The sequence below is a fragment of the Salvelinus alpinus genome, chromosome 21 (genome assembly GCF_045679555.1).
Source record: "Salvelinus alpinus chromosome 21, SLU_Salpinus.1, whole genome shotgun sequence".
NCBI lineage: Eukaryota > Metazoa > Chordata > Actinopteri > Salmoniformes > Salmonidae > Salvelinus > Salvelinus alpinus.
Window position 1 is genome coordinate 30713276 of NC_092106.1, and position 15840 is coordinate 30729115.

The window sequence follows — 15840 nt, forward strand, 5'->3', positions numbered from 1 at the left end:
TGGTAAGAGCTTCCAAATAGCTATCTTTTATCAGCTGCTTGACAGTCTCACAGCTGAGCCGCAGATGCGTTTTCAAAGAAGAATTGCGAGAATGCAAGGGGTCCAGTCTCTCAACCCAAAGAGTACAACATTCTTGAATGAGGAGCCTCTGTTTGCCTTTGATCAGACCTTTGAGTCAGATTTAGAGGACCTCAAACAAGAGGTTCATCAAACCAAGCGAGAAAAGTGGAAGGGACAGACCGTCTACTCTCCTTGACTTTGTTGTGTTTCTAGAACCTTATAAAGAGGTCTTCCATGAGCTATTTCGACTTTGTAAGATTTCTGTTGTTACACCAGTCAACAGTGCTTCTTGCGAGAGAAGCTTCTCAGCTTTAAAACGGATTAAAACCCACCTTAGGACAACAATGGTTGATGACAGGTTAAGTTACTTCAGAATTCTCAGTGTTGAGTCAAGGAGGGCACGCTCCCCTCAACATGGATGAGGTTGTGAAACATTTTGCCAGTTCTCACCAGAACCACAGAAATATGCTGTTTTAAATCTACCTAGGATAATTTGGCACTTAGACGGTCCCTCTGGTCATGATTAAAACCTGCACTGTGTACTAGCTAGTACACTGACATTTTAAAATGATAAATCCACAGGGTATCATGTCACACATATTTAATTTGGTCTTGATTAGGCCAATTCCAAAACTTTTCTTTGCTATTAGTTAACATAATATATATGAGCATTAATATGATACTGTAAGTTTGTAATATTGATGGGCACCAAAATTATTTTTAAAGTCCATTTCTGCTTGATACCTGGTATGTCAAATTGCAGTGTTTTTTTGTAAATTTACTTTTTTGTAAATAAACTATGCAATTTATGTAACACACAAATGCTATCTTATCTCCTTGGTGCTTGAGCTTTATTTTTGGGAAAATATTTTGGATGTTCAACACTTACAGATCCAGATTATATATTCATGAAAACAGAGTGACCCAAGTCTCTCCAGTATGTGAGTACAGTACAGTGTGTATGTGAGAGAGAAAGAAATTGAGCTGCAGTTCCGAGGTAGAGACCCTGACTATTCATAGTATTTTAAATAATTCTAGTGAACAAACCCTTTTGGACCACACTATCTGTCACATTGAAGAACTTCGGGTTAAGTGAATTATCAATTCTACCTCTAATCAGCAATCATATGATTCATTCATGCTCCTTAGATGCCAGGTTAGGGTTATACACTCATTTACTGTCATGGTCTATGGACACCCTGAAGTAGCCTTGGACACCCCTTGGACACCCCTTGGCCACCCCTTGGACACCCCTTGGACACCCCTTGGACACCCCTTGGCCACCCCTTGGACACCCCTTGGACACCCCTTGGCCACCCCTTGGACACCCCTTGGACACCCCCTGGACACCCCATGTAGAAAACTCTAGTTCTGCCACTGCTTACAAAGATGAGGACCAAGAGCAAGAGAGGGAGTGAGGTGAATCATAGTGGAATATGAAAAGACACGTATCCCGAAAACATGATGGTGTACTTATTACTACTGCACATGCTAAACTAAAATAAATGAATGAGCTGGGTAGCTAATTAAGTGTGTCATTGTAGCAAAGTATTTATAAACTAAAAATCTGATATCTTAAAAGTTTCCTTCATTTTTGTTCTATTATCTATACAATAGGCAATAATTGATTTTGGCCCAATAGGCATATTCCAACTTTCAAGGAGCTTTCTGTTTTTTAATTGGGTTATTTTGCCTAAAAACATAAATCAGCCTATATGCCCAATTTATAGACTATAATGATTTAATACAACGAAATGTTGTTTAAATGCTGAGCACTTGGTAATGTTCCTGACTCCCTCCCAGCCTTGTGTGTTGCACTCACAAATGCTTCACAATGTATTACTTTGTACCCTATAGCCTTGAAATGATTGAAATAAAATAGCCAAAATAATACATTTTCAATCCTTCTTAGACTCTTTGTCTGGCTCCTGACCTATTTAGAGTGTTTATATGTTGTTTCACATGACATGAACGCTTCTTATATTCAACTTTTCATGTTCATTTAAATACTTTTCATTCAAGTCATGTGGTTTGGTTTCAATACTTCAAAACCAAATGGTAGGTCTAGGTAGTCACAAAAATAGATGGGTGTTGGTTAAATTGTGATTTTAATGAACGTGAAGGGGTTTTTAGAGAGCGGGTGGAAAGGAGATGGAGTGCCAGAGCGGTGCGCAATGAGCGGGATTTCCACCGCTCAACTCAGCTGACTTACTCTGGGCCTATGGTGACTGTATAAGAGAGCAAAGGATGAGAGCGATGCCCGTTTGATTGTGTAAATGGGTGTTCACTGTACATGTGTGCAAGCATGCACGTGTCCATTTCCCATGTGTGATTTTGTGTATGTTTGCACTATGTTTGTTTGAAAGTCTGTATCAGTGTGTATTGGTCAGGAGCTGGTTGAATGGTGCAATCCTACAGTGTAGTGCTATCTGACTTCATTTGGTCTGGTCAGGTGAAGATGAGGTGCTGGTGCTCTAGGATCCTGTACTCAGCCTTGTGCTGCTCAAACAGCTTAGCCAGCGCCTCCAGGTAACAGCCATGCAGCCTGTCTACCTCAGCTGATGAGGGGCTCACGTTCCTCTCCACAACTATGGGCTCTCCCACTGAGAAAGAGATGGAGGGAGGAAGGGAAAGGAAGGAGGGAAAGATGGGCCAAGGGTAGATGGAGAGAGAGAGATAGGCAGTGGAGAAAGAGAGAGTAAAAATACAGATGGGGTTCAGTCAGAGCAGAAAATGAAAGGCAGAGGAATTACAGAATGTGCAAATGTAGTCACTCAGAGGAAGAACAGGAGAGAAAGGGAGGGGAGAGATAAAGGAAGTGGAACAGAGGGCAAGACGGAGGACACATGAGTTTACAGCTCTAAGGTGATTTGATTGGCTGTAGCCCAGTGACCCTTCACTGTGGACGGCTCTGTTCCAGCTGGTCACGATGTCTTGGCTGACCCCAGCTGCTGCCACGGTTACAGTTACCCTTAACACAGTTAGCTATGAACCAGTTTACCAGTTTCCCTTATATGTCGGCTGTTCTCCCTCTCCCCCAGTGAGCTTTAATTTTGCCATCTGGGTGATGACTAGCTAACTAGAAGATTTCCTTCAATCAGAGCACTGTGACTGCACATTGTTTCTGAATGTTGTTTGTAAATAGTTTAAGGAATATGTTTCCCCATAGAAACAAATGGGTCATATTTTAGTCTCCTATTCCTCGTCACCTCTCTCTTCCCATGACTTTCCACCCACATTGTCCCCCATCCCCCACTCACCAATGGTGTAGATGGGTTGTCTGAAGGGCATGAAGCCCAAGCTGTACTGGAAGATCCCCCGGGCATGGAACAGAGGCAGGCTGAAGCCCAGGGTCTTCCTCATGCCCTCCTGGATGGTACGGACCAGGGAGCCCTTCGGGTTCTTCAGCTGATTAAACAGATCATTCTCCCCAAAGGAGAACACTGGCACCAGATGAGCCCTGCACACAGGACAGGGTGAGAGAACAAGTCAGAATTTTTACCAGCGGCATAATTCCACGTTTGACCGCAACCTCATAATTTGATGTTTGTGGTTGTTTGCAAAATCAATGTATTTCAATGTGATCTGATCCTTTTCGTGTTTTTTTTGCAAAAAAAATCAATGTTCCTGTCATTATTGCTCTCACTATCTCCCTCATCACTCCCAGCTCATCCTCGGCTGACACCAATCTATCTAAAGTGGAATGTAGAGCGGCTACCCATAATCCTTCTGACCTGAGTGTATCCTAATTCTGTTTTTAACAACTAAATGCCCAGTCAAATGAGTGAATCTTTCAAATCTCTGAGCGGAGGACATAAATCAGTTATTCATGCAGGTGTGTGTGTACTGTAATATTACAGTGCATTTCCTGTCATCTCAACACATGGGTCATTAAAAGCCCTGGGGTTAAGATTCATAGTTCACTTTATGGCCTACAGTACATTTAGTAATGGCCCTTATGGAGAAGATTTCAGTCAACATGAACATTTCTAATACTTTATTTAAAACGAGATGGTTATATATGATGAGTAGATTGACAGGAAATAAGGCAGGAAGGATGCATTTTTAAGTGTACAAGCGGACGCAGACAGAGACTCACCCACACCTGAGAGCAATCTTGACAAAGCCCTTCCTGTTGAGGGCCTCCAGGATGAGGCTCCCAGGCCTGGCCTCCAGGGACTCTGCCGTCCCACCAATCACTATGATTGACACGTTGCCCCCTCCCTTCTGGCTCAACACATGGGTAAGACTCTTCTTGGAACAAGAAACAACCCCTTAGGGGAGGTACAGCACAGTATACTTAGAACAAATGTGGCCATGAAAAAACTTTCACAGGGCAGAGTTTATTTGAAAAGACTTACAATATCCACAATATGAAGAAAGAATTGTTGACAAACTAATACTGCACTACAGTGTGAGACACAATGTTTGGACCTTGAAATGTAATGTTTGGGTCCTTCAAAATGCACTCCAGTATTTACCTAACCTTGAAAGCTCAATGATAGTGTTTAAATGAGAAAAACCAGAAGCATTGTGGTGGAATGCATCTGATGATTATGGCTCATAAATACATCCCTAACAAGGTTCACCTGAGGACATAAGGTACTCCCGGAAGAATGGGAAGCCGAACCAGATGCCGAGGGTATGCAGGTAAGGAGTCATTCCTGGATAGAGCTCTTGGAAACCTGTGTATTCTGTACAGAAATTGCCAAACGCTCCGGCTACCAGGATTCCGTGAGGATGGAACCCCATCAGGTAGTTCCTTTCTGGGTCTAGGTCACATGTCTTAATCAGCTGACCACAGACACAGACAAGACATGAACAGTGAGAGGACAATGGATAAGACATAGGTTGAGTTCTTGCCTGACTAGATGCGCAGATGTTGCATTGCGTCAACCAATGGTCGTGTGCTACGTCATCGACTGTGCAGTCAGGCATCAGATGGTTATGTCATATGATGTGGTTAGCTGATATGTTAAATACCTATCCAGGCCTTGTAAGATCTGGCATACATCTGCAATGTAGTCGGGCAGGAACTCAACCACAGAATGGGTGGATGTGACAGGGTGCTGGGCCATTAGCCATGGGATCACGATGATGTATTGTCCAATGACCACTTTACAATGGCTTTGACCTATTTGAGCTATTAATACACCAAAGGGCAGTGGATAAAGAGTGGGTAGGCAGTCATGCTTGCCTTGAGACAAATGTCCTCAATTACATTTATCATTCAGTTAATAGGTGTTCGCATACAAATTGTGATATTATTAATTCAACATGGAATTCAATCAGTAATTCTGAGTGTCATTACACACAGGCTGAAGTCTAAATTATGCAAAGAATGGTGCAATAACCTATTACTGTTGATAATAATGAGGCATGATATTAGTTGGCCTCCATGTATCATTAAATGCATAGGCTACACAACCAGAAAACATCATACGCCTACTTACATGGATGGGGAAATAGTCTCCAAAGTGTTTCCACACGGTCCAGTGGCGTACCCAGTCAGACCTGCGGCCCCCAGCCTGAGGTGTGTCCCAGTCCAGGTAGAGCCACAGGGCATACAGAGCAGCCATGTGCCAGTATCCATTCAACATGATCACAACATACACACAAAAACAACATTGCGCTAGACAGACAGGACAAGATGGAAGTGAAGAAAAATATGGGCATCACATGAGTAAGCACTGATTTTAATTGACCCCAACCCTGGGCCACCATGGTTATGATTTGCTGAAGATGAGGAAATATGCAGAAGCCTACCAGTTACCTCCAAAGAGAAAGCAGAAGACCCATTGAAGAACTGCAGCTGTCTGTAAACGTCGGTTGAACGGGATATTCAACGGTGCAAGCTCTATCTTGACCATGTCTGCGGTTCCCACTCCCGGCTTCTAAAATGTTCCGTGGTCAAGGGCACAGAGCAGGGGAAGGGTCACTATCTTATGCCCCTGTCCTTGTCAAAATCTTTTTATACTCAGCAGCTTTAACAAGGCGGTCATCCAAGTTCGTGGCATTTTGGCAAGACTTCATGCGCAGAACTATTCAAGTAAAATACAAATGATAGGCTATACTCATTTTTGTGTGCCTGGTCTCTTACCATACACTTGACTTTATCAACTTCCAAAACACTGCTCTAAACTGGCTGCTATATGATTGCGATATCAGGCTTTCGCTTACTCTGGTTTCTTTCTTCTAGCACCATCTTGTGGAAAACGTAAAGTACAACCAAGGAGTTAAATTGAGTACACCCAGAGAGGAAGAGGAGAAGAGAGAGGTTTTACTTCACCCAAACTCTGTTCACAAAAATAAATGCACGAAGTGAGGAATTTTTGTATGGCGGTCAATGAAAGAGTTGAATTTGGTCTACAAAAATGTAATTGCCAATTTGATTCATGAGGCATATTTGATCAAATACAAGTTTTGTAATGGTTAGGTTGATACGAACGCACTGATATGCGTGACATTTCGGCAACTTACCCAAAATGACTTTACATTGGGGTTGTGCTGGTTGTCATATAGATAGTTGGAGGACTCCTCATGGATATTTTAGCATGGACATTGCCATTGACGGCTTCCACCGTTTTAAAGTAGTCAATTGGGTGGGGATTCCTATGAGTTGAGCGCCATCAGCCAACGAAGAAGAAGAAAATTGACTACTTTAAAATTGATATAGCATCAATAGTGCTGCCCATGATGTCACAGATGCTATAATGGCACAGATACAAATCAATTCAATTCAATGGGCTTTATTGGCATGGTACACATATGTTTACATTGCCAAAGCAAGTGAAATAGATAATAAACAAAAGTGAAATTAACAATCAGAAATGAACTGTAAACATTACTCACAAAAGTTTCAAAAGAATAGAGACATTTCCAATGTCATATTATGTCTATATACCGTGTTGTAACAATGTGCAAATAGTTGAAGTACAAAAAGGGAAAATAAATAAACATAAATATGGGTTGTATTTACAATTGTGTTTGTGCTTCAGTTGTTGCCCTTTTCTTGTGGCAACAGGTCACAAATCTTGCTGCTGTGATGGCACACTGTGGTATTTCACCCAATAGATATGGCAGTTCACCAAAATTTGATTTGTTTTCTAATTCTTTGTGGGTCTGTGTAATATGAGGGAAATATTTGTCTCTAATATGGTCATAAATGTGGCAGGAGGTTAGGAAGTGTCTGAGCCCGGTGCCTCCCACCATTAGCTCTGACAAATTGAAAACCCTAGTCATTGACGACTCCATTACCCGCAATATTATACTTAAAAAGAATCAGCCAGTGATCATACATTGTATGATCCAGGGGGCAGGGCTACCGACATAAAAGTTCATCTGAAGATGGTGCTGGCTGAGGCTTAAACTGGCGAGTGTAGACTGTATAGGGACATTGTTATTCACATCGGCACCAACAATGTTTGGATTAAACCATCAGCAACATAACTTCAGCATGTAACTTAGCTAGAACGATGTGTTGGCATCGAGTAATTGTCTCTGGCCCCCTCCCAGTTAAGGGGAGTGATGCGCTCTACAGCAGACTTGCACAACTCAATCGCTGGTTGAAAACTGTTTTCTGAACCTCCCAAAAGATAGTGTGACTCCCCCACAAACAGGACTAAGCCTGGCCTGCTGAGGAGTAATGGATTCCATCCAAGCTTGAGGGGTGCTCTCATCTTATCTATCAACGTAGAAATGGCTCTAACGCTCCTAGCTCCACAATGAGATGGGGTGCAGGCCAGGCAACAAGCTGTTAGCCAGCCTGCCCGCTTAGTGGAGTCTGCCACTAGCAGTCAGTATAGTCAGCTCAGTTTTCCCCATTGTGACCGTGTCTGTGCCTCGATCTAGGTCAGGAAAAACTAAACATGGCTATCACGTTTAGGTAAGACCCAGATGCAGACAGTGTCGAAGTAACACGTTTTTACAACAGGGGCAGGCAAATAGGTCAAGGCAGGCAGGGGTCAATAATCCAGAGGGTGTAAACGGTCCAGAACAGCAGGCAGTCTCAGGGTCAGGGCAGGCAGGGGGCAATAATCCAGAACAGTGGGGTAAGGTACAAAACGGCAGGCAGTCTCAGGGTCAGGGCAGGCAGAAAATGTCAAAACCGGGAAGGACTAGAAAACAGGAGCAAGAAAGAGGTAGGAGCAGGGAAACAAATGCTGGTAGGTTTTACAAACAAAATGACCTGGCAAAACACAAACAGAGAACACAGGTATAAATACACAGGAGATAATGGGGAAGATGGAAGACACCTGGAGGGGGGTGGAGACAAGCACAAAGACAGGTGAAACAGATCAGGGTGTGACAATGGCGTGTTCGACTTAGCAATCCCTGTAACGGCTGTCGTCTGGAGAAGGAGACGAGGACCAAGGTGCAGTGTGGTAAGTATTCATAATACGTTTAATAAATATGAACACTCGAACAAAAAACAACAAAACGACAAACGAACAGTTCTGGTGGGAACAGGCTACCTAAGTATGGCTCTCAATCAGAGACAACAATAGACAGCTGCCTCTGATTGGGAACCATACCAGGCCAAACACATAGAAATACAAAACAAGGACAACATAGAACACCAGACATAGAATGCCCACCCATACTCACACCCTGACCAACCAAAATAGAGACATAAAAAGGATCTCTACGGTCAGGGCGTGACAATCCCACTGGAATAAAGACCTCATCCATTCCTGTCACTTTCGAAAGAGATTGTGATAATATCTCACATCTCAAAATAGGACTACATAATGTTAGATCCCTCCCTTCCAAGGCAGTCATAGTCAATTAACTAATCACTGATCATACTGTAACCTTGATGTGATTGGCTTGACTGAAACATGGCTCAAGCCTGATGAATTTACTATGTTAAATGAGGCCTCTCCTCCTGGATACACTAGTGACCATATCCCCACACATCCCTCAAAGGCGGAGGTGTTGCTAACATTTACTACAGCAAATTTCAATTTACAAAGAAAATAAAAAATACTTTTGAGCTTGTAGTTATGAAGTCTCTTCAGAAGTCTATGAAGTCTGTATTGTTTACAGGCCTCCTGGGCCGTATACAGCGTTCCTCACTGAGTTCCCTGAATTCCTGTCGGACCTTGTAGTCGTTTTTGGAAAAGTCCACAGACACACTCCAAAAGGCTTTCAGAGCCATCATTGACTCAGTGGTGTTTGTCCAACATGTCTCCGGACTTATGCATTGCCACAGTCATACCAAGGATCTAGTTTTGTTCCATGAAATAAATATTGTCGATCTAAAAACAAATCCTCATAATCCTAGACTATCGGACCACCATCTTAATATGTTCGCAATCGCAACAAATACTCTACTCAGACCCCAACCAAGGATTATCAAAAGCTGCGCTATAAATTCTCGGGCAAAGAAAAGATTTCTAGATGCCCTTCCAGACTCCCTCCACATACCCAAGGACGTAGGAGTACAAAAACCAGTTAACCACCTTACCGAGGATCTGAATTTAACCTTGCGTACTAGCCTAGATACAGTCACACCAAAAAACATTTGTCACAAGCAATTAGCTCCCTGGTATACAGAAAATACCCGAGCCCTGAAGCAAGCTTCCAGGAAATTGAAATGGAAATGGTGCTTAACCAAACTGGAAGTCCTCCGACTAGCATTGAAAGACAGCACAGTGCAAGATCGAAGAGCCCTCACTGCTGCTCGATCAGCCTACTTTATCCAACCTAATTGAGGAGAATTAAAAACAATCCAACATTTATTTTTGATACTGTCACAAAGCTAACTAAAAAGCAACATTCTCCAAGAGAGGATGGCCTTCACTTCAGCAGTGATGAATTCGTTAACTTCTTTCAACGAAAAGATCCTGATCATTAGAAAGCAAATTACTTTCCTCTTTGAATCTGCATATTTCTCCAAAACTCAGTTGTCCTGAGTCTGCACTGAACTGCCAGGACCTAGGATCAATGGAGATACTCAAGTTTTTTTATCCTGTATCTCTCGAAACGTTCACGAAAATAGTAATGGACTCTAAACCTTCCAGCTGCCTACTGGACCCTATTCCAACAAAATTATTGAAAAAGCTACTTCCTGTGCTTGGCCCTCCTATGTTGAACATAATAAACGGCTCCCTATCCTCTGGATGTGTGTCAAACTCACTAAAAGTGGAAGTAACAAAGCCTCGTGAAAAAGCCAAACCTTGGTCCAGAAATTCTTTGAAAACTATCAGCCTATATCGAATCTCCCATTCCTCTCAAAAATGTTGGAAAAAGCTGTTATGCAGCAAATCAATACAAATAATGTATACGAAACGCTCCAGTCTGGTTTTATACCCCATCGTAGTACTGAGACTGCACTCGTGAAGGTGACAAATTACCTTTTAATGGCGTCAGACCAAGGCTCTGCGTCTGTCCTCGTACTCCTAGACCTTAGTGCCGCTTTTGACACCATCGATCACCACATTCTTTTGGAGAGATTGGAAAATCCTAATTGGTCTACACAGACAAGTTCTTGCCTGATTTAGATCTTATCTGTTGAAAAGATATCAGTTTGTCTCTGTGGATGGTTTGTTCACTGACAAATCAATTGTAAGTTTCTGTTTTCCTCAAGTTTCTGTTTTAGGACCACTATTGTTTTCACTATATATTCTACCGGCCGGGATCTCCTTGTTTCATCGTGCTCTAGTAACTCCTTGTGGCGGGCCGGGCACCTGCAAGCTGACTACAGTCATCAGTTTGATGGTTTTTCCCCGACACGTTGGTGCGGCTGGCTTCCAGGTTAAGAAGCAGTGTGGCTTGGCTCTCGACCTTCGCCGAGTCCATAGGGGAGTTGCAGCGATGAGACAAGATCTTTCTAGAGCCCACAAGAAGCACTGCCCCGCCACTTTCCTATTCAAGTGAGCACAGCACAACAAGGTGAGTCTAAAAATGTATTTTATGTTGCTGCATAAATGATGTAATATGCCAGGGAGATATGTATACTGTAGCCAACAAAGTAATCCTAAGTGTATGTTGTGTAGTAAGCTGTTAGTAGCCCATGTGCCTCACCCTAATAATTTGGTCCCTTTTCCCCCTCACAATTTAGTTTACGAGGACGTGGATGTAGATTAAGGCAGCCCCCCGCACCTCTCTGATTCAGAGGGTGTAACGGCTTTCTTCTTCCTCCTCTGATGAGGAGTAGTAGGAAGGATCGGAAGACCAAAATGCAGCGTGGTACGTATCCATAATGACTTTTAATGAGAATGAATACGACAAAATACAAACTAACAAAGTGAAACAAAATGAAAACCGAAACAGTCCCGTAACGTGAAACACACAAACACTAAACAGGAAATAACCACCCACGAAACCCAGGTGGAAAAAGGCTACCTAAGTATGATTCTCAATCAGAGACAACTAACGACACCTGTCTCTGATTGAGAATCATACCAGGCCAAACGAAAAAACCAACATAGACAAACGAACATAGATTACCCACCCAACTCACGCCCTGACCACACTAAAACAAAGAAATAACAAAAGAACTAGGGTCAGAACGTGACAGAGGGGTTAGGTTAAATGTGGAAGACACATTTCAGTTGAATGCATTCAGTTGTACAATTGACTAGGTATCCCCATTTCCTTTACTGTTCTGACTTGGTGATGCACATGTAGCCTATAGCCTGTTTTAGAGAAATGTAATCATCAAATGTTGTAGGATCTTTCATTGTCTGCTTCTATGCCCCTTTTATTTATTCTACAGTTCTGACTTGGTGTAATACTGTAAGAACTGCCCATGTTCTGAACTCTGTTGCTGTACATTTCAAAAGTGCTGAACAAATAGTTACAGTATATTTGCTTCAACGAGCTTCAATGCCGTACAACACTCCTTCCGTGGCCTCCAACTGCTCTTAAACGCCAAACCCACTGGCTCCAGGTCATCTATAAGTCTTTGCTAGGTAAAGCTCCGCCTTATCTCAGCTCACTGGTCACCATAGCAAAACCCACCCTGGCACGCGCTCCAGCAGGTATATTTCACTGGTCATCCCCAAAGCCAACACCTAATTTGGCTGCCTTTCCTTCCAGTTCTCTGCTGCCAATGACCGGAACAAATTGCAAATATCACTGAAGTTGGAGACTTATATCTCCCTCACTAACTTCAAGCATCGGCTGTCAGAGCAGCTTGCCGATCGCTGCAGCTGTACACAGCCCATCTGTAAATATCCCATCCAACCAACTACCTACCTCATCCCCATATTTGTTTTTAGTTTTTTTGTTCTCTTTTGCACACAATAATTTCTACTTGCACATCCTCATCTGCACATCTATCACTCCAGTGTCAATTGCTAAATTGTAATTACTTCGCAACTATGGCCTATTTATTGCCTTATCTCCTTACTTCATTTGCACACACTGTATAGAGATTTTCTATTGTGTTATTGACTGTACGTTTGTTTATCCCATGTGTAACTTTGTGTTGTTGTTTTTGTCACACTGCTTTGCTTTATCTTGGCCAGGTCACAGTTGTAAATGAGAACTTGTTCTCAACTGGCCTACCTGGTTAAATAAAGGTGAAATAAAATAGAAAATATTGACTACATCTGTCCTAGCTCAGATTGCCTCTTATCCACTCGTCGTTCCCTTATGCCATAGTTTGTACATCTCAATTGTCAGTAGAAACCACATTTGTTTAAGCAAGTCAGACTATCAGCCATGTTTTTAAATCAGGCAGTAAATGAGGCTGAATGAACAGTGTCGCTGCCAGACAAGGCTCTGCTGATAGCCAGGTGTAGTGGTGGTAAGGATCACTCCATGGCGCTGAAAAGAAAGCTCTGCTGTTGGGCCAGCTTTTTGTAGGCCCTAACAGTTTGTGGGCATCGTTTGTCACTGTTATGGTGCAATTAATGTATTGTTTAGTGTTATGTTGTGTTGTGTGGTGGCTTTGCTGGCATGCATCCTCCAATTGGCTAACTTGTCGTGCTGCTGCTCCAGTTTCAGCTTTTCTATCTGCGGCTATGGAACCCTGACCTGTTCACGGGACGTGCTACCTTATCTCGGACCTGCTGTTTTCGACCCTCTCTGTCTCTCTCGGAGGAGGACCTAAGCACTAGGACCATGCCTCAGGACTAGCTGGCCTGATGACTCCTGGCTGTCCGCAGGCCACCTGGTCATGCTGCTGATTCAGTTTCTGCTGTTTTGGCTGTGGCTATGGAACACCGATCTGTTCACCGGACATGCTACCCTGTCCCTCCATCTCTTTCTCTACCGCACCTGCTGTCTCGACCTCTGAATGCTCAGCTATGAAAAGCCAACTGACATTTACTCCTGAGGTGCTGACCTGTTGCACCCTCTACAACCACTGAGATTATTATTTGTTATTTGACCCTACTGGTCATTTATGAACGTTTGAACATCTTGAACAACGATCTCGCCTTTAATTAACAATGAGCTAAGTGGATAAGAGTGTTGGTCCAGTAACTTAAAGGGTTCTGGTTTGAATCCCAGAGCCGGCAAGCTGGAAAAATCTGCATTCTGCCCTTGAGCAAGGCAGTTATTAAGCCCCAACAACAACTGCTCTCCAGGCATTGATAACGTAGACATTGATTAAAGGCTGGGTTTCTCTATCGCACATTGCGACATCTGCTGATGTAAAAAGGGCTTTATAAATACATTTGAAAGTTACATATCTTGAAAACTTGTTTGCTGACAACGAAACATTTTGGGACTATGTCAACAATGGACTAATGAAACAAATACCAAAAAATAGTTTTGGGGTGAAGTTTTCCTTTAAGGCAGCCCCCACACCTATCCGATTCAGAGGGGTTGGGTTGAATGACGGATTACCAGGACGTGTACTCTGAGCATACGCTGACCAACTGGCAAGTGTCTTCACTGACATTTTCAACCTCTCCCTGTCTGTCTGTAATACCAACATGTTCCAAGCAGACCGCCATGGTCCCTGTGCCCAAGAACACTAAGGTAACCTGCCTTAATGACTACCGCCCTGTAGCACTCACGTATGTAGCCAAGTGCTTTGAAAGGCTTTGAAAAGATTTGGCATGGGTCCTCAGATCCTCAAAAGGTTCTACAGCTGCACCATCGAGAGCATCCTGACTGGTTGCATCACTGCCTGGTGTGGCAACTGCTCGGATCTCTATATCAGATGGTGTCAGAGGAAGGTCCTAAAAATTGTCAAAGACTCCAGACACCCTAGTCGTAGACTGTTCTCTCTGCTACCGCAAGGCAAGCCGTACCGGAGCGCCAAGTCTAGGTCCAAGAGGCTTCTAAACAGCTTCTACCACCAAGCCATAAGACTTCTGAACATACAATCAAATGGTTACCCAGACTATTTGCATTGCCCCCCACTCCCCTCTTTTACACTGCTGATACTCTCTGTTATTATCTATGCATAGTCACTTTAATAACTCTACCTACATGTACATATTACCCCAATTACCTCGACACTGGTGCACCCACATATTGACTCTGTACCGGTACCCCCTGTATATAGCCTCGCTTTTGTTATTTTACTGCTGCTCTTTAATCATTTGTAACTTTTATTTCTTAGTCTTATATATATATATTTTTTAAATTGGAGGGGTTAATAAACTGTATTAATAAAAATGTGATTTGATTTGATTTGACTATTTTATGTGTCGGGGGGCTAGGGTCAGTTGGTTATATCTGGAGTACTTCTCCTGTCTTATCCAGTGTCCTGTGTGAATTTAAGTATGCTCTCTCTAATTCTCTCCTTCTCTCTTTCTTTCTCTCTCTCAGAGGACCTGAGCCCTAGGACCATACGTCAGGACTACCGGGCATGATGACTCCTTGCTGTCCCCAGTCCACCTGGCCTTGCTGCTGTTCCAGTTTCAACTGTTCTGCCTGCGGTTATGGAACCCCTACCTGTCCCAGACCTGCTGCTTTCAACTCTTAATGATCGGCTATGAAAAGCCAACTGACATTTATTCCTGATTATTATTTGACCATGCTTGTCATTTATGAACATTTTGAAAATCTTGGCTCTCTCTAATTCTCTCCTTCTCTCTTTCTTTCTCTCTCTCGGAGGACCTGAGCCCTAGGACCATACGTCAGGACTACCGGGCATGATGACTCCTTGCTGTCCCCAGTCCACCTGGCCTTGCTGCTATTCCAGTTTCAACTGTTCTGCCTGCGGTTATGGAACCCCTACCTGTCCCAGACCTGCTGTTTTCAACTCTTAATGATCGGCTATGAAAAGCCAAGTGACATTTATTCCTGATTATTATTTGACCATGCTTGTCACTTATGAACATTTTGAACATCTTGGCCATGTTCTGTTATAATCTCCACCCGGCACAGCCAGAAGAGGACTGGCCACCCCTCATAGCCTGGTTCCTCTCTAGGTTTCTTCCTAGGTTTTGGCCTTTCTAGGGAGTTTTTCCTAGCCACCGTGCTTCTACACCTGCATTGCTTGCTGTTTGGGGTTTTAGGCTGGGTTTCTGTACAGCACTTCGAGATATTAGCTGATGTACGAAGGGCTATATAAAATAAACTTGATTTGACTAGTTGGGAACTCAGAAATAAACAGACTGGGAAAAATCGTTTTGAACAGTCATCCAACTCTGAATTTCAATTTGGGAATTAGGGCCTCTTTCTTGAGCTCCAACTTTCCGACCTGAATGTCACTGACGTCATGATTTGACCTCGTATTCTTCTGAGTTCTGAGTAAAAAAATAAATAAATCACTGTTGTCTTGAAAGCACTATAGGTATCGTCTTTCCCTTCCCACCTGGGACTGGTAGACCAATTATTGTGCGTTCACAATACAATGGTTCTACCCCG

At 43.1% G+C, this 15840-nt stretch overlaps 1 protein-coding gene across 1 annotated transcript; it reads right to left on the reverse strand.

Moving 5' to 3' along the window:
• Positions 1 to 2149: 2149 nt before the first annotated feature.
• LOC139548225 (2-acylglycerol O-acyltransferase 1-like) lies at positions 2150 to 6048 on the reverse strand. The gene is made up of 6 exons (XM_071357756.1): positions 5834 to 6048; positions 5514 to 5692; positions 4650 to 4854; positions 4160 to 4334; positions 3321 to 3520; positions 2150 to 2663 (listed from the first exon to the last, which is right to left on the reverse strand). Exons 1-6 carry the CDS (start codon positions 5928 to 5930, stop codon positions 2509 to 2511), a joined length of 1011 nt encoding a protein of 336 aa, XP_071213857.1. The 5' UTR covers positions 5931 to 6048; the 3' UTR covers positions 2150 to 2508.
• Between the last annotated feature and the right edge of the window lie 9792 nt (positions 6049 to 15840).

Excerpts from the sequence above, each read along its gene's own strand:
- LOC139548225 (XM_071357756.1), bottom strand. The coding sequence starts at position 5,930 with ATGGTCAAGATAGAGCTTGCACCGTTGAATATCCCGTTCAACCGACGT. Across the intron at positions 5,693-5,833 it reads CTTCTGCTTTCTCTTTGGAG|CGCAATGTTGTTTTTGTGTG; the intron begins GTAACTGGTAGG and ends CTGTCTGTCTAG. Across the intron at positions 2,664-3,320 it reads ACAACCCATCTACACCATTG|TGGGAGAGCCCATAGTTGTG; the intron begins GTGAGTGGGGGA and ends TCTCTTTCTCAG.